This window comes from Leopardus geoffroyi, chromosome A1 (genome assembly GCF_018350155.1).
Source record: "Leopardus geoffroyi isolate Oge1 chromosome A1, O.geoffroyi_Oge1_pat1.0, whole genome shotgun sequence".
NCBI lineage: Eukaryota > Metazoa > Chordata > Mammalia > Carnivora > Felidae > Leopardus > Leopardus geoffroyi.
The window spans coordinates 160043873-160066171 of record NC_059326.1 but is presented as its reverse complement, the minus strand read 5'-3'; the positions used below and the strand labels follow the sequence as shown (position 1 = coordinate 160066171).

The 22299-nt window shown below is 33.5% G+C and overlaps 1 protein-coding gene across 5 annotated transcripts in view; it reads left to right on the top strand.

The window, feature by feature from the left end:
• The window catches only part of CHD1 (chromodomain helicase DNA binding protein 1), a 78299-nt gene extending 62059 nt beyond the window's left edge, over window positions 1–16240 (top strand). For 2 of the 5 annotated variants that reach the window (XM_045499343.1, XM_045499333.1), the window contains exons 28-37: window positions 221–371; window positions 1359–1481; window positions 2309–2437; window positions 2890–3153; window positions 3502–3642; window positions 9228–9406; window positions 11085–11181; window positions 12164–12215; window positions 12720–12930; window positions 14701–16240. In XM_045499343.1, coding sequence (XP_045355299.1) covers window positions 221–371; window positions 1359–1481; window positions 2309–2437; window positions 2890–3153; window positions 3502–3642; window positions 9228–9406; window positions 11085–11181; window positions 12164–12215; window positions 12720–12930; window positions 14701–15046 — 1693 coding nt within the window. In that variant the 3' untranslated portion in view covers window positions 15047–16240. Of the gene's footprint in view, window positions 1–220; window positions 372–1358; window positions 1482–2308; window positions 2438–2889; window positions 3154–3501; window positions 3643–9227; window positions 9407–11084; window positions 11182–11423; window positions 11731–12163; window positions 12216–12719; window positions 12931–14700 lie in introns of those variants that run through there. The other 3 variants (XM_045499353.1, XM_045499350.1, XM_045499361.1) reach the window with 2 other exon arrangements.
• Window positions 16241–22299: the final 6059 nt, after the last annotated feature.

Below are 22299 nucleotides of genomic sequence, written 5' to 3'. Positions count from 1 at the left end.
GTGAGTTATTTACTATACCCGTTATAAAATATTTATTGTTACTCAATAATTCGGCTGTGTATGGATGTTCAAATTTTTTTTTATGTCACTGGCTAGCTTGAATGAAATGTTTTTAAAGATAAAATAAAGCATAGTATTTTGAAGTTCTAATCAAATATGTTTTTCAAAATTATAATATGGCAGTTATAAACTTGACAGTGGTTATTAACTTTGTTATTAGGTATACTATCCCATGCCATACAAAGGCAGCTCATTTTGATATAGACTGGGGCAAAGAAGATGATTCCAATTTGTTAATTGGTATCTACGAATATGGATACGGAAGCTGGGAAATGATTAAAATGGATCCTGACCTCAGTCTAACACACAAGGTACTTAAAATTTGTTTCTGTTGACCACTGATGTTAGATTTTTTCTTTTAAATTATGTTAGAAATTAATTAGACTGATGGGAAACCAAGGCCCTAATGAGCTGTATGACCTTGGCGTCTTGGTTTTCATGAAGGGATTGAATTTAAATGATGTGAGATTTTGCTTTACCTCTAAAATTATATACTTGTTACTAAGGCATAGGTATATTTTTCTTCATAGCATTAAGTTTAAAGTAAACCTCTAATTCCATCATTATCTTATTTTTAGCAAAAAAATGATTCTGAAATATTTTATAATTTTTTGCTAAAATCAAACAATGTTTAGGGATTTTGGTGATTTGATACTACCCTAGTAGCTAAAATCATTTCTTTGCCTAAACTGGAAAACACTGGAAGCATTGCCTTATCTTTTTATCTTATTTAAATTATATTTTTATATTTTACTTTTTCATAGACAGAGGGGAACCTTTTGATATTGGTGCTGTGTCATTTGTTGCCTGTGAGGCCGAACTTAAAATAGTTTAAAATCCCACTGTGGATATTTTCTCAAGGTGCATGCTTTGGGTCACCTTAAATAGATGATAACATTGTTCTAGGACTCTTTGTATACTGTACAGTTAAATGTACTGTTATTGAGAAAGGAAGGATATCTAAGAATACTGTAATGTTTAATAACACTGGATGCTAAATACACTTGTATATTGGAAAAGAAATTTTTAACCTCACACTTTGTATTATTATTTTGAATGTAGGCATTTTTTTTTCATGTATTTATTTAGAACTTATTTGCAGGCAAATTAAATCTTTGCTGTGGGGTAGGTATATAAAAATGTATTTTGCACTCTTAGTTGTTTAATGCCCATAAATTTTAACAGTTGTAACCTGTCAGTAAATTATATGTATTTCTTTCAATGAGTGAGAATTTTTTAGGCAGTAACATTTTCATGTAATTTATTAAGAACAACCTGAAAAAGTTAATTTCTTTTAGATTCTTCCAGATGATCCTGATAAAAAACCACAAGCAAAGCAGTTGCAGACACGTGCAGACTACCTCATCAAATTACTTAGTAAAGATCTTGCAAGAAAAGAAGCTCAGAGACTTTCTGGTGCAGTAAGTTAAAATTTAGTGCTTGAGAGCAATTTACTTTTCAGTAAATGTAGTTTAGTGATAGCTCTAGACATCTGAGTCTAATATGACCTTATAAGTGTATTTTTCTATATTTTAGTAGCTTTAATTGTATATGGTGATATTTGCCTTCAGTTGTCTCTGTATTTCTTTTAAAACTGGTAAGTCTTTCAGAAGTAGGATCCTGGGTTGTGTGTGTGTGTATGTATGTGTGTGTTTCCTGGTGTTTGGATAGGTGGTGGGGGCAACTTGTTTAGAGAGGAGTAATTTTTGAGAGGTCGGGCCTCTATGACTATTTTATTTGGTGTTATTAGAGAGCTAAAGGTACAGCATTAAAGGTCACAGAGCTTATTTATGAGAGGGGTTCAGAAGAGTAGGAAAAATACACTGAAAGAGAGGTCATTAGAAACAGTCTTTACAATTTACATTATAATCACAATGTGATTACATAATTACATTGTGTAAAATAATTTTTATGTAAAATAATTTTAATGCTATCTCTGTTAGGATCAAATTTAGTTGAAGATAATTGTAAATTAGGAAGGTGAAAAACCTCCCATTTTTTTTCAACTTCCACTTTGCTTTAATTCTTTTTTAAAGGAATAATTATAGTTAGTATCAGTTACTCATGATAATATGTACTTGACTCATTAAATTATGTCAGTTTTGTTGACTTTCTAAGATTGGTGTAACTTATTACCAATAGACCAAGGATTGGGTAGGAATATGTGTTAACTTTTAAGATTTACTACTTAAGGAATTTTTTAAAATTGAATCTCTGGAGTTGGTTAGAATAAAATAATTATTTTTAGGGAGGTTCAAAGAGGAGAAAAGCAAGAGCTAAGAAGAATAAAGCATTGAAGTCTATAAAAGTGAAAGAAGAAATAAAGAGTGATTCTTCACCCTTGCCCTCAGAGAAGTCTGATGAAGATGATGATAAGGTAAAAATGTGTTTTGGAAGAACAGCCTTTTTATATTAGAAAGAGAACATAACGTGTTTTAGTATACTTGCCATTTAAAAATTGAACTAAGACCTAAAATTTTACATTTAGGTACTGAAGTTCCTTTTGTGTAGTTTATTACATAGTCTCACATGCAGAACAGAATTCTACTTGTCCCATAGAATGTCACTAAGAGGGATAGAGCAAAGGTTCTTCCTTTTCAGAGGTTTGCCATTTAAATGAGGTTCTGTGTCCTTTGATTTTATTTTGAATGGGACTGGCTTGCTTTAGTTTTTATAGGAAGGTTGAACATTGCATGTATCATTATTAATGGGATTCTGGGTTATTTCTTTCCGAATCCACATACATGCAATCCATAGTCATACAAAGAAAGAAATTAGTCTTTGTCAAGATTTGGTTAGTAATACATTGGCCATACTTGCACTTTTCAGGATGAGATCACTTCTGTGAAACATCCAAATAAAAAAATTAAAACAGAAAGAGACAGTGAAGAAAGACCTGAGCCAGATGTTTTTATAAAGAAGGAATCAGAAGAAAAGAGGGAAGCAAAAGAAAAAGAGAATAAAAGAGAACTTAAAAGGGAGATAAAAGAAAAAGAGGATAAGAAAGATTTAAAGGAAAAAGATTTTAAAGAGAAAAGAGAAAACAAAGTAAAAGAAGCTATACAGAAAGAAAAAGACATAAAGGAAGAAAAGGTATGCAAATCATAATGTAAAACTTAGAAAGTGACAAAATCAACATATTTACATTTTAGGAAAATAAACTGCCTATCAGCCCAAATTAGCCTGAATAAGTTCTTTAAAAATACATGTGGGTATCTAGGAGAAAAATAGGTTTGGATCTGTTTTTTTAAATGCCTTACCTATAGGGTAATATTACATAGTAATTTATTTTTGGTTTCCCCAAATAAAATTGGGGAAAGATAAAGAGTCTGGAATGTGAACAAGCAATTATAGAATAAAAAGAGACATTAATTGTTTTCTGAAAGTGTTAATCATTTCACCTTTGTTGTTGCTGGATTTTTTCCCCCTCTTTTTCTTTAGTTGAGTGAATCCAAGTCTGATAGCAAGGAAAGATCCAAGAAATCTTCAGTGTCAGATGCTCCAGTTCATATCACAGCAAGTGGTGAACCAGTTCCCATATCTGAAGAATCTGAAGAGCTAGATCAGAAGACATTCAGCATTGTAAGTAGTAGACTTACTGGTTATTAGTAAGAATTTTCATATAATATTTTATTTTATTTTATTTTTATTTTTATTTTTTCAACGTTTATTTTTGGGACAGAGAGAGACAGAGCATGAACGGGGGAGGGGCAGAGAGAGAGGGAGACACAGAATCGGAAACAGGCTCCAGGCTCTGAGCCATCAGCCCAGAGCCTGACGCGGGGCTCGAACTCACGGTCCGCGAGATCGTGACCTTGCTGAAGTCGGAATCTCAACTGACTGCGCCACCCAGGCGCCCCTAATATTTTATTTTAATTGGCAGTTTTATCTTTTGGAGCTTTTAATTTAGAAATGTATTTGAATTGGGTAATATTGCAATTCAGATTGATAAAGGCAATAGATTTAAATTTTGAAAGTTATCATAAATGTACAATTAACTTGGAAAAACTTCTTATTAAAGACTTTAGGGAAAGTCATTTAAGGAACACTTAGAGTGAACTTTTTCCCCTTCAACTTCAGAATTTTAAAGTTTTCAGTTCCTGAACCTTTTATCTATATAAAACAGTGCTTCTTATTTACAGTAAATGACTAGCTATTTTCCCCCCAGTATTTTATAGGCCAGTATTCTTAGAAAGTATAGTAAAAAAAAAAAAAAAAAGTAAAAATAATTACGTTAGAGAAGTGAGAGTAAGGGAAAAATACACAAAATGTAATAAGCCCACTGGGGCTTATGACAGGCATAAAATTGCACTGTCAAACTGATATGAAGGTTTCTAAAATTTCTGTACCTGTCCCCCATTGTGGACTAGTACAAGTTCATAGACCTTGAGTAACACTGGTCTAAAAAATACTGGTTTTACATGGTACCATACTTTTATGTTCATCAAAGTCAGAGAGGAGCTATCTTGGCCTTTTTCCAGATGATTTATTTACTGAGTATAATCAGGAAACCAAAATAGTCTCAACTGTGAAATTAACTGTGATACAAATTTTGAGGAAAACTTTATAGTGAGGTTGCAGTGTGGAAAAACAGTTTGGTATAGTAATTGAATATACTGGCTCTGGAGCCAGTTTGAAAAGTAAGTATAATGATTAAATGAGTTAATACATGGAAAGTTTTTCAGCTAGTGCCTTTATTTTAAGAAATTGTTGTAGTGGATGTTGTTATTGAATATAGACATGCCATCAGATTGATAAAGGACTAAAAGAAACCAGATACAGAGCAAAATCAAGAAGGAGTAATACTGTTAGAAAAAAAAAGACTGCATGATATAAGACTGGTACAAATTATCCTTGAATAAGAGACATGCTGTTATTGGTAGCACCCAAAGTGAAAATTTATAGTCTGATATATAAATGTATATCTCATTGGGGCGCCTGGGTGACTTGGTAAAGCGTCTGACTCTTGATCTCGAGGTTGTGAGTTCAAGCCCTACACTGGGCACATCCCCTGGGCATGGAGCCTCCTCAGAAAGAAAGTATCATATTTATATATAGTTACAGTATGCACAAATACGTGTAAATATATATTCTTATAAGAAAGAGTATTTCCTCTTTAGGATCCCTAGAATCTGAATCTTTCGCACTGCTAAGGTGTAATCTTAAGTTTATCGCTGGTATAAATTAAATGCTAGACTTGAAAGGTGGAAATTTTCACTTCTAAAATCACGTTTTTGTTTTACCTACTGTACCATTCTAGATTCCCCGGGTTAACTTCTTGTCCTGTTTGCTTCTACTTTGTATCCTAACTAGAGAAGGTTGATCAGTGAACCCATTTATTCATTCCTGCTAATTCCATGGCATGCCCTAATAGGGCTTCAAATATTATTCATGCATTTTAAGTATAATAGTTCCTACCATAGGTTTTTCTCCTCCTTATTTTTGGCTGTTCACATCCCTCCAATCCCTAATAATATTGGAGACATTCAGATAAGCTACTCTTGTTCCTGTCTTCCATCTTACTTATTTGTACATATCTCTAGACTTTTCATTTCTGTGTCTTCAGGTTTACAGGCTGGCATTACTTAGCATCTTTTTAAGATTAATCTTTCTGTTTGTGACTTGGTTCTTCTTAACCTAGCCTATCCATTTTCTATTAATTTTTTATTTTAAACCCCTCTCTGTTGGGTAGAAATGGGAAGGTAGATGGTGATGTGCTTTTGCTTTTCTGAGGTGAAAATGAACTCTTTGAACTGCTTCCTTTACCTGCTCATTACTGAGTTTGGTGAAATTGCACCTCTTGCCTCTTTTCTTTTTTTTTTTAAATTTTTTTTTTTTTTTCAACGTTTATTTATTTTTGGGACAGAGAGAGACAGAGCATGAACGGGGGAGGGGCAGAGAGAGAGGGAGACACAGAATCGGAAACAGGCTCCAGGCTCTGAGCCATCAGCCCAGAGCCTGATGCGGGGCTCGAACTCACGGACCGCGAGATCGTGACCTGGCTGAAGTCGGACGCTCAACCGACTGCGCCACCCAGGCGCCCCTCTTGCCTCTTTTCTTGCCCACATTTCCTCCTTGGCTTTCTGACTTGTTCATATAACTGCGTTAAAGGAAAATTTCCTGTTGTGCCCAATACATGAATTTCTTCTTCACTAACCTTCATAATTGATCTTAAAATCTCTTGTATTATGGAGATGAAGAATGGAATAATTTTAAACATAGACTCTGGAGCCAGAGCTTACATGATTAGGATTTTACTACTGTATAAATTTTATTTGGGAATAGCTGTAATTATAAATTTAATGGCCTTTTCTCAGTCTTCATTTTCCTTCACATCCTTGCCTAATTTAACACCTTATTTTTTGCCTTATTGATCTGTCTCCTAAATGTGAGTATAATTTAATAGTCAAGAATGAATACAGAGTTCCAGGTCAGACCTGGGTTTGCCAGATGTTATTTCAGTCTGAACTTCAGTTTCTTCAATAAAATAAATAGTATTTATTGCAAAGGCCTACTACTGGAATCAAAAGAGGTGCCTTTTACACAACACACAGCTTCTGATACATAGTAAGTACTTTATAAATATTTATTACCATTGCTCCATTTCCCATCTTCAGGCCCTGGCCTTAGCGCATGGATTTTTGTCATGAATTCCTCCTTTTTTCTTATCCCCTCCCCCCGCCCCCCAATCAGTCAATGAACAAATGATACTGGACTAAGCAAATGATATTGGCTCTGCCATACTGCTTCAAGCTACAGCCATCTCTTCCCTGGATTCTTTCAATAGCTTCATAGCTGTTTTCACCATTCCCACTCTATCCCCTGCTATACCCTTTTCGTTCCTCAGTGCATACTCCCCTCAGCAACCAGAGTGATAGCGACTGTCAGGGAGAATAAAGTCACCCCTCTTATTTTTTACTTAAAATCCTTGAGTGGCTTTCCCTCTCACTCAGGATTAAAAGCTTCATAATTATAGGCCAAAAGATGCTGCATCTGATTTATTAGTCCCATCATCTCTGCTACTTCCCTCACTTAGTAGGTCCCAGCCACACTGTCATTTATACTGTTCCTTTGAACATAAAAATTTTAGAACTTCCTCTGCTCACAATGGCTTACTCCTTCATTTTCTTTAGATGTCTGCTCAAACATCACTCTTCTCTGATACTCTGATACTCTGAAACCTCTCTACTTTTTCTTGCTTTCTTTTTCTTTATCACAGTTGTCACCATCCAACACATAGTCTATTTATTTATTGGCTGTTTTCTCCTACTAGAGTACAGGTTCCACAAAGGCAAGGTGTCTTTTTATTTACTGCTCTATTTCCTGAGTCTAGGACAATGCTGAGAACAGGGTATGCAGTCAAATGACATACACTGAATGAATCATTTTCTAGCAGAATATAAACTACCAAAATTGAACAAGAAGCAGGAAATGTAGAGAACAGATACAGGAGTAATGCTAAAAATTAGAAAGAAAAATATTTCTTTTTAAAAAAAAAAAAAATCAGGCCTGGCTGAGTTCTAATTTTAAGTAAAAAATATTTGATTCTAATGTTATTTAAGTTATTCCTGACAAAAGTTGGATAACTTTCAAATGATTTGGACAAATAGGTCAGTAAAACAGAATAAAATCCACAGAAACAATTCCACACATAATACAGACAGTATAAGAGTGGCCCTTCCACAGCAACAATACAAGGATTTTTTTTTTTTAATGTTTATTTATTTCTGAGAAACAGCACGAGTGGGACAGGGGCAGAGAGAGGGGGAGACACAGAATCTGATGCAGGCTTTAGGCTCTGAGCTGTCAGCACCGAGCCCGACACGGGCTTGAACTCACTAAATATATTGTCTGTAATTGATCCATCCTTAACATTCCTGAACTAACCCAACTTTACTACTTGTAAATTATTAATTATTATTAATCATTGTTCATTTTAAATTTGTTTTACATGTTAATATAAATATATGTTAATATATATAAATTAGTTTGCTTTTTTAGTGATATTTTCATTCTACTTTTGGTGTAAGGTTATAGTTTGTTTTGTTTTTTAAATCTTTTATTTATTTTTGAGAGAGAGCAAGAGCGAGCAGGGGAGGAACAGAGAGAGAGAGGGAGACACAGAATATGAAACATGTTCCAGGCTCTGAGCTGTCGGCGCAGAGCCCAAAGTGGGGCTTGAACTCACAAACCTTGAGATTGTGACCTGAGCCAAAGTTGGATGCCCAACCAGATGAGTCACCCAGGCGCCCCTAAGGTTATAGTTTTTAGTGCACAAATTGTATTTTAACTGAATCATCAATTTTTGTTATGTCCTCTTTTTATTAGCATGCTAGTGATATGTAGGGTAAGGAAAAAGGTTCGTTTCTATCAAGTATCCCCAACTCTTTGAGTAGCCAAAATATGGTAAGAGCAAAATTCATTAGTTACTTTGTTTTGTCCCAAAGGTTTAGAAGAATAGACAATTTATACTTATAGGTCAATTGATTTTAATAGTTTGACAGCATATTTTATTTTATAAAAGATCCTCATATTTTTACATTTTGTTCTACATTAGAGTGAGTCTAGGGTATTAAGTTATAGTCTGAAATATTTTATTTTTTAACATTCTGTGTTTTAAGACTGCTTGATGATGATTGGGGCGCCTGGGTGGCTCAGTCAGATAAGCACCCAAGTCTTGGATTCAGCTCAGGTCATGATCTCAACCTTGTACTGTCAGCATGGAACCTGCTTGGGATTATCGGTCGGTCTGTCTGTCTGTCTTTCTGTCTCTCTCTCTCTCTCTCTCTCTCTCTCTCTCTCTCGGCCCCTCCCCCACACAAGTGCACATTCTCTGTCTCTCTCTCTCTCTCGAAATAAACTTAAAAAAAAAAAAAAGACTGCTTCATGATGTGTTGCAGTGCAGAAAGTAACCATTTTTACAGAAGGTAAATTAATCCAAAGCTTTTACATGCACAAAGGTTGAATTTAAATGATAATGAAAAACCTTACTTTCTGAAGAAAATTTGAGGGAAAAAAACCCTGATATTTAAGAGCTGTGAGGCGAGCTTTAATGCTTATTTTAACATCAAACAGTGCTATATTTACTCATATAGATATCATTGAAAGAAGTAGATCTTTGTTGAATTCTTATTTTTAATACATGTTCTTATTTTCCCATTTTAAAGTGTAAAGAAAGAATGAGGCCTGTCAAAGCAGCTTTGAAACAACTTGATAGGCCTGAAAAAGGCCTTTCAGAAAGAGAACAACTGGAGCATACTAGACAGTGTTTAATAAAAATTGGAGACCATATCACAGAATGTCTGAAAGAGTATACAAATCCTGAACAAATCAAGCAGTGGAGAAAGTAAGTGATGTACTTTTCAGGAAATGTTAATTTCCTAAATTGTAATTATGTAACCATCTAATTGTCTCATATTTCAATTTATTTTTCCTATTCTGAAGTTTAGATAACAAAATACTATTTAAAGAAGTAATCTGAAGGCGATTGTTTTCATTTTTTCCCTTTAAAACTTTTTATTAATGATTGCTTAATTCACATCATGATAAGGCACAGGTGGCACCTCTGTCATTAAGAAATAGTCAACATTGTTTCATTAAAATTCAGATTGCATTTTATTTTTAAAAATCTCTGCACTTTACCAAATTATTGTTAGTAGTATCTTTAGTTTGCAGTTCCAAATAAACAAATTTGGTACATAAATTTAGCAATTCATCTTCCAGGTGTGAGTATATAGCCTTGTAAGAATTAATATTCTCGAACAGTGTAAAATGCACACTTTTATTTTCCCTTTTATTTTAGAAGCAGCAGCACAGTTGATCTTAAAATTTTAAGTCTGAGCTGCTGTATTATACAAATCACTTAATGATTACCAGATCAGATCAGTGTTAAGCCAAACTGCAAGACAAGTTAGGAATACTATAAAATGACCATAAACCAGTCCTGTCAGTTTATTAGTCTGCTGATTTCTTGCTTTATGCAGTGCAGCTACATACCAGAGCAAAAAACTGTAATGACATATTTCTGAAGGAGTGATGATTAAAGTTAAAAAAGAAATTCTATCCTTGTCCCCTTTCTCGTTAGTGCACATTATCTGATGGTATCTTTACTCAGACTACTAACATAGCTTGTTTTTTTTATACCTAACATAAATCATAATACAAGTCCCTTTTTGACTTGTAAATGTACATATTTTTGGTTTCAATAGGATGGATTACTGCTTTTTTGCTCTAAAAGGCTATAAAATTAAGGGATTTGGAAGAGAACTAAAACAATGTTTGGTTTTATTTGGAGTCTTACCCAAATGGGGACACCAATTTGGCTTAGTGGGTGGAGCATGCGATTCTTGATCTCAGGGTCATGAGTTCAAGCCCCACGTTGGGTGTAGAGATTACTTAAAAAAAAAAAAAAAAGATTGGAGTCTTAGCCATATAAAGTTTTTATTTTATTTTTATTTATTTATTTTTAAGAGAGAAAGCACAAACAGGAAGGGGCAGAGAGAGGGAGACACAGAATCTGAAATAGGCTCCAGGTTCTGAGCTGTCAGCACAGAGCCCGATGAGGGGCCCGAATGCCCGCACTGGAGATCATGACCTGAGCCGAAGTCAAAGGTGTAAACAGCTGAGCCACGCAGGCACCTCCACATAAAGTTATTTGTTTATTTTTTTATTTTTTTTAATTATTGTCAAGTTAGCTAAACATACAGTGTATACAGTGTGCTCTTGGTTTCGGGGATATATTCCCATGATTCATCACTTCACATACAAAACGCATTGCTCATCCCAATAAGTGCCCTCCTCAATGCCCATCACCCGTTTTCCCCTCTCCTCCATACACCACCCCCCCCATCAACCCTCAGTTTGTTTTCTGTATTTAAGAGTCTCTTACAGTTTGTAGAAATAATCTCTTTAGACTTTGTTCTGTGGAAGGCTAAGTATATGTGTATGTGTTTCTACCTAGGGGATAAGGATTCCATAAAAAGCTAAATATTTTCTACCAGACTGATTGCCTGTTCTTTTTCTAGAAACCTGTGGATTTTTGTATCTAAGTTTACGGAGTTTGATGCAAGAAAATTACATAAGTTATATAAGCATGCTATTAAAAAACGGCAGGAATCTCAGGTAAATTGATGCATCATATTTTTCCTTTAATTTAGGTTATTAAAACTGAGACATTCTTTCTTGTAGAATAACTCAATTAATAAATGTAGGAGGAATAAAGGAAATACAGAATCACTGTCAGACCACAATAAAAGTTGCTGCAGGTAGATGTTCTGAAGGAAACTAAAATTAGTGGGTGAGAAAATAAGATATTGGCATTGTCTAAAAGTATCTCATCTAAGATGTTTATTAATTACAAAGAGAAAAATAATGACTTCATAGAAATCTGTGTACACCACCTTAAATGGTGAAGGGTAACATCAGCTAAAATAAGACCTATCAACATCATGAACCATCAGTATAGTGCGCTAATAAGAAAGGTATATCACTTCTGTGGAATTCTTGGCAAAAATGTATTACCTTAATTTGATCATGTGAAAATACCAGACAAACCCCAATTGAGAGAGGTATTCTACAAAATAACTGTCTTACATTTCCAAAGTGTCAAGGTCATTGAAGACAAAAAAATGTAAAAAGCTATTCATTAGATTAGAGGAAACTAAGAAGATAAGAAAACTCAATGTAATACGGAGTTCCAGATTGGATCCTGGAACAGAAAAGGGATCTTAGTGGAAAAAAGTTAAAAATTTGAACACAGTTTCTATTTCATTTCATAGTATTGTACCAGTGTTAACACTTAGTTTTGATTATCATACTGTGGTGTTATGTGAGATGTTAACATTAGGAAAAGCTGGGTAAACGGCATATGGGAACTTTACTGTTTTTGCAGCTTTTCTGTAACTCTAAAATTATTTCAAGGTCGAATTTTTTAAGAAACACAGTCTATTTTTTAAAAAAAATCTGCAAGTGATGCATTTATACATGTGTATGAGAACTTCTTTCAGCATCAGGATTTCCGTTTTGGGGTGATTTTTCTTTTTCCTATTTTGTAAGGGTATTCGAAGCCACTTAAAAGATTCTTACATATGTGCATTTATTTTAGCAAAATAATGACCAGAACAGCAGCCTGAATGCTCAAGTAATTAGAAATCCAGGTAAGTGTAACTAATTGTTTTAGAAAGTAAATTTAAAAACTGTTTTCCTCTTTCAGGTTTGTTTTAGATAACACATACTCAGGTTTTAATATTGAATCTTTTATCTTAAACAATAACTTTAGCTTATTAACCTTTCCATAAATCAACCTTTTTTGCCAGTTTCAAGAAATGATAGAATAATTGTTAAAATGAATGTATTTTTAAACAATATTTAGAATATAATGTATTCTGTCTGTGCAAGAATCACAAAAGTATAGTCTGAGAAGGAAATGGTCTCCAAATTGTTTCAGTTGTGGTTTTTCACACTTCAGAATACAGTAACCCTTTATAAGACTTAGCTCTGCCTTTATAGACCGGTTCTGAAGTCTTTAACAGTATTTGGCAACTGATTTTGTTTATCTGGATTTGAAATAAGAGTTCTTATAATCTAGCAGCAAAGTTACTTTGTTTACCATGTGTTTTTTTTTAAGTCGTTAACAAAAGCTGTACTCTTTTATCTAACAGATGTGGAAAGATTAAAAGAGAATACAAATCACGATGATAGCAGCAGGGACAGTTATTCATCTGATAGACACTTATCTCAGTATCATGATCATCATAAAGACCGACATCAGGGAGATTCTTACAAAAAGAATGACTCTAGGAAAAGACCCTATTCTTCCTTTAGTAATGGTAAAGATCATCGTGACTGGGATCATTACAAGCAAGAAAGCAGGTAAACTGGATGGTTTTGCGGTTTTGCTTATTTGTGTCCTTCTCTTTTTGACCTTTATGTACTCTATTTGACCTTACCAGCCAATTCATTATTCAGGTAATCAGAACAGATCTTATGTGAAATTAATTTGTTTACAAATTAAAAAAAAAAAAAAACAAAAATTGATAATAGAGTACTTTTTGTTAGTATTAAGAACCGAATTTCTCCAAAAATTTTTTTAGTTACAAAGTGTGCAGTAAGAGATGAAAGTATAGGGAGTTCTGTATACGTCATAGGATTCATTTTTGTTGGTTTTAGAGGATACTGGCTCAAATACTCTTCAAAATACAATAACAGAGTAAAATTAAAGCTTGATGGAATATGACTGAAATTTGATGAGCAGAATTCTGTGTTCCATTCCACTAAAAAACTCCTAGGGGAAAAATTAATTTATGTGAAAACACCCTACTGAGGATAAACTTAATCATGGCAGTCTGGGGGTAGTCCTGAAATCAGGAAGTTTTCTCTGTTTAGTATTGTTTTGTTGTTTTTTGAAGCCTTTAAGTAGTTAAACAATCTGAATATAATAACAGAATACATTTTATTTCATAAAGGAGTATTTTCATCTCCTTTTGCATTAAGAAAAGCAAAAGAAAAAACTGAGAGGAAAAAAAGATCAGAAATAGAGGAATTAGATTTTCTTCACATTTTAGTTGTGCTTACTGCAATCATTTCTTCTCTATGATAGAAGTGCTGTCACAAATAAGTATCAATTGTTGAATGGCTCTTATAATTAGAAAAGGGCACAAAATGCAAAGCCCTGTTTGTAGCAGTAAATATTTATAATTTCACAGACTTATAGAACATAATTCATATTTTTTTTGTAACAAGGACTTTTCCCCAACCAGTGAAAGTTCTCTTCTACAAATTAGTTCATAGACTGAGTTTTAGAGGTTTTTATTTTTTCTGCTTAGAGTTTCATAAAAGGCTCTGATTTCAAGGGTATTCTATATCGTTATCCTAACCCCCAACTTCCAGATAATTAAGATGCATTAATACAAATGTCCCATAGAATAAAAAGTAACAATCAGTTGAAAAATGGGCATGTGAGCTAATTGAAATAAGTTAGAGAAAGACAAATAGCATAAAATTTCACTTGTATCTGGAATAAAAAACAAACAAAAACAGTGGACAAACAGAAAAGCAAAAAAGACTCATAAAGACAAGAGAACAAACTGGTGTTGCCAGGAGGGAGGGGATTGGAGTCAGGGAGATGGGTGAAATAGGTACAGGAGATTAAGAGGTACAGATTTTCAGTTATAAAATAAGTCATGGGGATATAAAGTACAGCTTAGTAATATTGTAATAACTTTGTATGGTGACAGATGGTAACTATACACTTACATGGTGAGCATTTCATGATGTATATAATTTCATATCACTATGTTGTACACCTGAAACTAATATACTGCATGTCCATTATAGTTTAATTAAAAATAAAATTATATTAAGTAAAAAATTAAAAATGGGCTTGTAAAATTAGATGGTATCTGAGGTTCTCTGTATGGTTCACTTTAGTTTTGTGAATTGAATGATTTTTCCACAGAGGCATGCAGAGACAGGTCCAGTGACTTAAGCTCACTGAGGAGGTCTTGTTGTGAAACACAGAGCTTCTGTACAATTTAAAAGGATGCCTTAAAGTATTTTTCTGTTTTATTTTTTTAATACTTTTTCTATTTGGAAACATTTAATTTCCATCATTAATTTAATCCCTAATTTCTCTTCCATTAGGTATTATAGTGATAGAGAGAAACACAGAAAACTGGATGATCACAGGAGTAGAGATCACAGGTCAAATTTGGAAGGAAGTTTAAAGGACAGATCTCATTCTGATCATCGTTCTCATTCAGACCATCGGTTGCATTCAGACCATCGGGCAAGTTCTGAATATACACACCATAAATCTTCCAGGGATTATAGGTATCACTCAGATTGGCAGATGGACCACAGAGCTTCCAGTAGTGGCCCCAGATCACCACTAGATCAGAGGTCTCCTTATGGCTCCAGATCTCCATTTGAACACTCAGTTGAACACAAAAGTACACCTGAGCATACCTGGAGTAGTCGGAAAACATAACAAAAACTGATACTTTTTGTCTTTCTGGACTTTTCTTTTAGCCATATATCATAAACCAACACAGTAATTGCCTTACATGACTTGAAAGATATAAACAGATCTTCTATCAGTAGCAGTATTGTTACTTCTTTCCAGGATGCAAGGTCTATTATCCCAACAGAAGAGAAAATATTTTTATATTTAAGGATTATGCTGCACTGTACTACAAATACTGTAGTACTTTTTTTTTTTCTTTTTTAAAGAAATGGAAAATGTTTACTATTACAGGGACCTCAACACTGCCCTTCCATATAGGCTGGATAAAACTGTTTTTAAGTCAGTGATTTTAGACTGACCTCCATTTAAATTATGTTTGTATATGAACTTTACTCTGACCTGTGATCATGTTTCAGGAAGGAATGAAAGAGAGTTCTTTTCTTAATAAAGAAAAAACACTCAAGGACTTTGTTCACTTTCCAAAGCTACTTGTTTACATTGTACACTGCGACCACCTTGCCGCTTTTCATCACAAGCTTGAATATTTAAATTCTGTACTTATATCTGTAAAATAGCCAGGAATTTCCTGTTTGTGATCTGTTATTATGCCTTTTTACACATACACACACACATGGCTGTAAATTATTGTAAATGGATTAAATGAGCTTTCCTTACTTCCTTTCCCTGCTCAGGCTTTTTTTGACTGTTCCTTTCCCTACCAACTCAGGCCTTCTTATCATTTAAAAAAAATTATCAGTGTAATAACACTTTTTAATGATTTGTCTTGATGGAATCATTGTTTAGAATGTAAAAAATGGGGAAAGGGGCCACTTAATTCCATTAGTCTCTTTTTATATTGACTATTTTATTAGATAAATGTTATTTCTTTCATTTTTTCTTTTTTAGTAAATATTGTGTTTGTAGTAACAATGGTGAGATAATATGTAAAATCTAAACTGCATGCTCTGGAAACATTTTTTTCAGATGCATTTGGTTTAAAAGGGTAGGTGTATGAACACTTTTCAGAATCCAAAATGGCCAAAAGTTATTGTAAAATCCATTTGTTTTCCCTTTTCATGTGGGCAATAATGTCAAATGTGCTATGCAGCCAGGTAACATTTTAGATAAACTTGATTGACTTTTAATATAAACTGTTACAATGCACACTGATTGTATATAAAAACCTTATATATGACAAATTAAATTTAAGAAAAAGGATATGTGGGCTCCTGTAATTTTCTGCTGCATTCTTACTCGCTCAAGCACTTAATTTTTTTTTTTTTTTTTTTTTTTTTTTTAAAGTAGTAACGTTTAGCTACCAGGCAAAAGGTATTTTGGTAAGCAGTTGAATATTAAGTGTGTGGCACTACAAAACTAAGTCTATTTTGAAGACTATATGAATCTATGAAGTAAAATTAGATCATAGAAATCTTTGTTGGTTTCCTGCAGATTTTATTTCAGAATGCCTTATATTTATTCACAGATTTTTATTTTGTTATATTCAGTGGGGATTTTTGAACATGTGACACATTCTTGGATGTGCGCTGTGATGTAACAAATTTGAATCTTAACTTTGACAAATATAAGTATATTGGTATATGCCTATAATAGTCTTTAAAGTGTCCCATGTTGATTAACTGTGGGAATAATCTACAGAAATTTGTCCATAGATGGATGTATTTTTTTTAAACATTTTAATTTTCTCCATTAAAGTCTAAAATTTTATGTGAACAAAGCTTTCCTTTTTTTTTTTTTTTTTTTTTGGTGATCCCTCTTTTAGTTACCTGAAGAATGATAATCTGTTTTTTCCTGGAATATCAGATAACATAGGAACACTAACTCAATTTTTAAATGTCAATTTATAATTAAATTTAAAATTGATAAAACATAGTGCCGGTACACATTTTTAAGCTTTTCCACTTTTTCCACATTTAATGTAAATGATTATTCCACAAGATAGCATTTAACACAACAAGATAATGCTTAACGAAGTTATAATATTGACATAGTAAAAAGATCAGGGTTGCATTTTTAATTCATCACTTTGTAGCTGGGATATTTGCATTATATCCTATTATACAAAATATCATAGAAGAACAATATTACATTTTTTGAGGCAATGGAATGGGCTCTTTCTTAACAATGCCATATTTAGTTGAATAGATCAGTCACCTAATTAGCTGAGTTGAATGGAAAACCTAAAACTGTATGTAACATTAATTGATGGAAAATATGTTCATTATTTGTAAAAAGTCAGCAATCATGTAGAAGAGGAACAAGCCATAAACTTACTAAGACACAATGGAGAAGAACATTGGTACATAGATATAACAGGGAACATTCTCTATAAAATATGCTTAAATTTTGTCTATTACATGCTCATTCTGCTTTGCTATTTATATCCATTTGTGTTTAAATTTTTAAGGGTGAGAGATTATGCATAGTACTGTACCAATTAACCCTCCACTTTAATAATATACAATAAATGATTTCTTATTAAAAGCAATGGCCTGTTTGCTTATAAAGAAAGTATTCTTTGTTCAGGGTATGTTAGAAAATAATTTTAGACTGGAAAGCTGTGGAAAACGAGTGTGAATGATTTGTTCACTAATTTCAGAGTGAGTGGCTTAATAAAACTGAAATTTTTATAGAAGTTGCATAAGACATGGTAGATTACAAATACGATAATTTCTGTAATTTATTTTTGTAGTTAAATTGTGAAAGGGTTGTATAGATACACTGATTTCACTTTCTTCAGATTTATCAAGACTATACAGTGGTATAAATGGCATAATTCCTATCTTCGTTACTCTGTTTCTGACTAGACAATGATCTTTAAGCCATAAATAATAATGTAGGTTTATAGTTGTGATATTTCTTGTCAAGGGCTGTGGTGATTTGAAAGGGGGAGGGGGTTGGAAAAGTGACTAGTTTTTAAATACGGGCTTCATTTAGACTTACCCTGCTTCGTCTGAAATTTTAATGTGAACTCGTAAATGTGGCTTAATTATTAAAATTTTGAGTAGTTCATTACTGAGCAAATAATGGAATAATATTTTTAAATGTTTCTAAATTGATGTCTAACATATTAATATAAACAACTATCAAACCCATTGCTTAAGTTTAAGACTCGATTTAAAAGTACAGATAAAACTATTACATATGTTGCAGCACCTTATGCAAGATTTATGAGCATGTTTAAGGGGAAGCAGCTAGGTAATAGTACAACAAAAATATCTTGACAATGTCAGAATTTCTGTGTTAAAATTCTCATCTTCTCATTTTAGACATTTAAAGCAAACAATTCAATTGAAATTATATTTTCTCCTGACAATGACTGTAGTGAGTAATTTTATAGATTCTTTATGCTAATATTTTTCTTTTTTTTTTTTTTTTTCTCCAAGAACCTAATAGACTGATTTTATTAGGAAATCTTTGGATTCTTTTATAAAGAAAGACCTATGGATAGGAATATTAGCTATGTTAAAGAATGAAAGATAAGATTACTTGGTAAAGTAGGATTAAAAAATACTTTCCAGACTGTTTCCAAGTATCTATACAAATTCTTCAATGGATCTTTATGTGCCACATTTTCTATCCTAAAAGGCTATTGCCATCTTGGCCTTCAGTTAAAAAACAAAAACAAAACTGGGGGTGCCTGAGTGGCTCAGTCAGTCAAGTATCAGACTTTGGCTCAGGTCATGGTCTCATAGTTCTTGTGTTTGAGCCCCACATCAGCTTCTATGCTGTCAGCATGGAGCCTGCTTAGGATCCTCTGTCTGCCCTGTCTCTGCCCCTCCCCTGCTCCTGCATGTACTCTCGCTCCCCAAAACAAATAAACATTACAAAAACATAACCAACCTTTATTTGAGACAAGATTGGTAGTTCAAACTGAAAAATGAGTAAGATGCTTTTAATTCTATGTCCCAGTCTACATTTGAGTCTGGATCTCAATATTAAGTTGAAAAGGTATAAATAGCCTCAAAACAAAACCTGAGCTCATAATGCTTCTGTTAAATGAGCTAGGATGATTGCATTGATGCGTTGATTTACATTATCTGGCAGAAGTGGGAATTGCATTTTAATTTTATTACTGTAGGCTACTATTAGGTTTCCAGTCTGTAGATGAGCTGTGGAATTAACCTGGCACTCATTGTTTTTTCCTGTTACTACCTTTCAAAACTTTGCTTTGTCTCTGTTCTTCAATTTCACTCTGCTGAGTCTGGGTGTGGTTTTGTTTATTTATTTATTTTTGTTCAAGTCTTGTCCCTTGACCAGTTCTTTCTATTTTCTGGAAACCTGGTATCACTATCACAATATTTTTGATTTCTGTCCTCTGTCTTAACAACTTTACTATTTTTCTTTCTCTTTCCATTTCTCTGCTTGGTCTCTTCAGCTTCAACCATTCCCCTGAACTCGTCTCCACTTAGATATCTAATAGGTATCTACTCTTTTTCTTTATTTTTACTCATTTTAGAGAGCAGGAGCAAGGGATTGGGTCAGAGGGAAATAGAATCTTAAGCAGACTCCAGGCTAAGCCCTACTGGGGCTTGATCCCACACACCTGGGATCATGGCCTGAGCCTAAATCAAGAGTCGGATGCTCAACCAGCTGAGCCACGCAGATGCCCCTAATAGATATCTACCATTAAAATACAGAAAACCAGACTCTTCCCCACCAATGACATTAAAAAAAACTGGCAGGGTGCCTGGGTGGCTCAGTTGGTTGGGCGTCTGACTTTGATTAGGTCATGATCTCATATCTTGTGAGTTTGAGCGCTTTGTCAGGCTTGGTGCTGACAGCTCAGAGCCTGGAGCCTGCTTCCAATTCTGTGTCTCCCTCTCTCTGCTCCTCTTATGCTTGTGCTCTCTCTAAAATAAACATTAAAAAAAAAATTTTTTTTAAGAACTGCCAGTGTTCCATAATTTTTGATAAGGGAGTAAACTCAGCATTCACAACTTTTATAATCTATGGCGCTTTATCCCTGTTTTTTTTTCTATTTTTTCTGCCTCACTCACACTACCCTTTTATAATGCACCAAAGAATACATATGGATCTTTGTTTCGCTGTTTCCTCTGTCAAGAAAGCCTTTATCCCTGATTTGTACAAAGCTTGTTCCCTCACTTGAATGAGTCCCATCAAGTCTCTAAACTGGTAAACATGCCCCTACCATGTTTGTATCCCTTATCTTGCTTTTTCTTCTAGCACTCACTATTACTTGACTTCTTTTTTTTTTTTTTTTTTTTTTTTTTGATTTGTCATTCCCTCCTTACTAACATGTAAGTTTCATTAGGGGAGGGACCTTATCTTGTTCACCACTGTATCCCCTAGCACTTTAAACAGTGTCTCAACATATCAATTGTATTTTTTTCCATTATTTTGGTTCTTTCCCAGAAATGCTATGTCCCATAAGTGGCCAGCATTATTAAACTTTTTGTCTTTCCATTGTTACCTGATCTGTTAATGTTTTTGGAGACATTTGTATCACTTATTATATAACTAGAGTCTTTTGCTATCTTTTGTTTTTTAACTCAAGTAATAAAAATCACCTGAAACATAGAGAAACACCCAAGTCTCATGTCTAGAAATTAAAATAGGCAGAGAAAGGCCTCAAGTAATATGATTGTAAGAATTTTAATATTTATTCTGTTGACTTGAATAATACAGAGGTTAATTCTCCTGTTATAATTAAAACACTTATGTAATGAAAAACTAGTTTTTGTAACTTATCGCTATTTAAGAAATATGATACTTTGTGGAGAGAGATTCAGAGATGTATGTTAAGAAAATATAAAACATTTTGATTTGTCTTTATCTTTTGATAGGACATGTTTCTAGGTGGCATGATAGATTGTCTTTTTCTACTCATAAGGAAAGAACACAACTTGTAAAGGCACCATAATACAAGAGAAATATGTTGCATTTCCACTGTTTTTAAAGTGAAATAGAAAAAACATCTCTCTGGTTTTTGATGTTTTTTTCCCATTAAAAAAACTTTAGATCGTGTTTATATAAGATAAATTCATCCTTTTTAGGTGTGCATTGTAATAAGCTTTGACATATTATACAGTTGTTCAACCACCAACATATTTAAGATCTAAAACCTTTCCATCACCCCCAAAAAGTAATCACACGCTGATTTCCCCACATCTAGTCCCTGGCAACCACTGATTTGTCCGTATAGTGTTTACTTTTTCATGTTATTTAAAGGAATCATACAAAATATTGGCTTTGAGCCAGCCTTTCATTTAGTATAATGTGTTTATACTAAATACATTCATCTGTGTTTTTGCATTTATCAGTGGCTCGTTACTTTTCATTATGGAGTGATATTCTTTGTATTGAGTGTTTACAATTTGTTTATCCATTCACCAACTGGGTTTCCAGTTATTTGGCCATTTTGTTTAAAGATGTTGTAAACTTTCACATACAAGTCTCTGGGTATATATTCTAAATTTGGGGGGAAGTGCTTTGGAGTGGGATTTCTAGATTGTATGCTAAAATATATGTTTTACTTTGTAAAAAACTGCCAAACTATTTTCCAAAGTGGATATACCATTTTATGTTCCCACCAGCTATAGATGAGAATTCTTGTTACTCTTCAACCATGTGAAGGGTTTAATTTTTCATGTAACCATTCTGATAGGTGGGTAGTGATAACACTTAATTTGTATTTCCCTAGTGACTACTGGTATTCAGCATCTTTTAATGTGTTTACTTGCCATTCTTATTTCTAGTATTCAAATTTTTTTTTTAATTTTACAGAGTAGATTTGTTGATAAAATTCATGTATCAGATAAACTATGATATGAGTTTAGATAAACTAGTCTATGGCTTATCTTTTTCTTAACAGTATCTTTTGAAATGGAGAACTTAAAAAATTTTGATAAAATCCAGTGTTTCCATTTTATTTCTGCTATGGATGGTTCCTTCTTTGTGTGTAGAAATCTTTGCCTAACTCAGGATCACAAAGATTTTTCTGCTATGTTTTATTTATTAAAATTTGTTAATATTTTGGAGAGAGAGAGAGAGCATGAGCAGGGGAAGGGCAGAGAGAGAGGAAGACAGAATCCGAAGCAGGCTCCAGGCTCTGAGCTGTCAGCACGAGCCTAATGCGGGGCTCGAGTTCACAAGAGATCATGAGCTGAGCTGAAGTCGGATGCTTAACTGAATGAACCACCCAGATGTCCCTCCTATGTTTTCTTTTAAAAGGATTATTATACCTTTAGGAATTGCATTAAGTCTATGAACCATTTCAAGTTGATTTTTGTATGTAG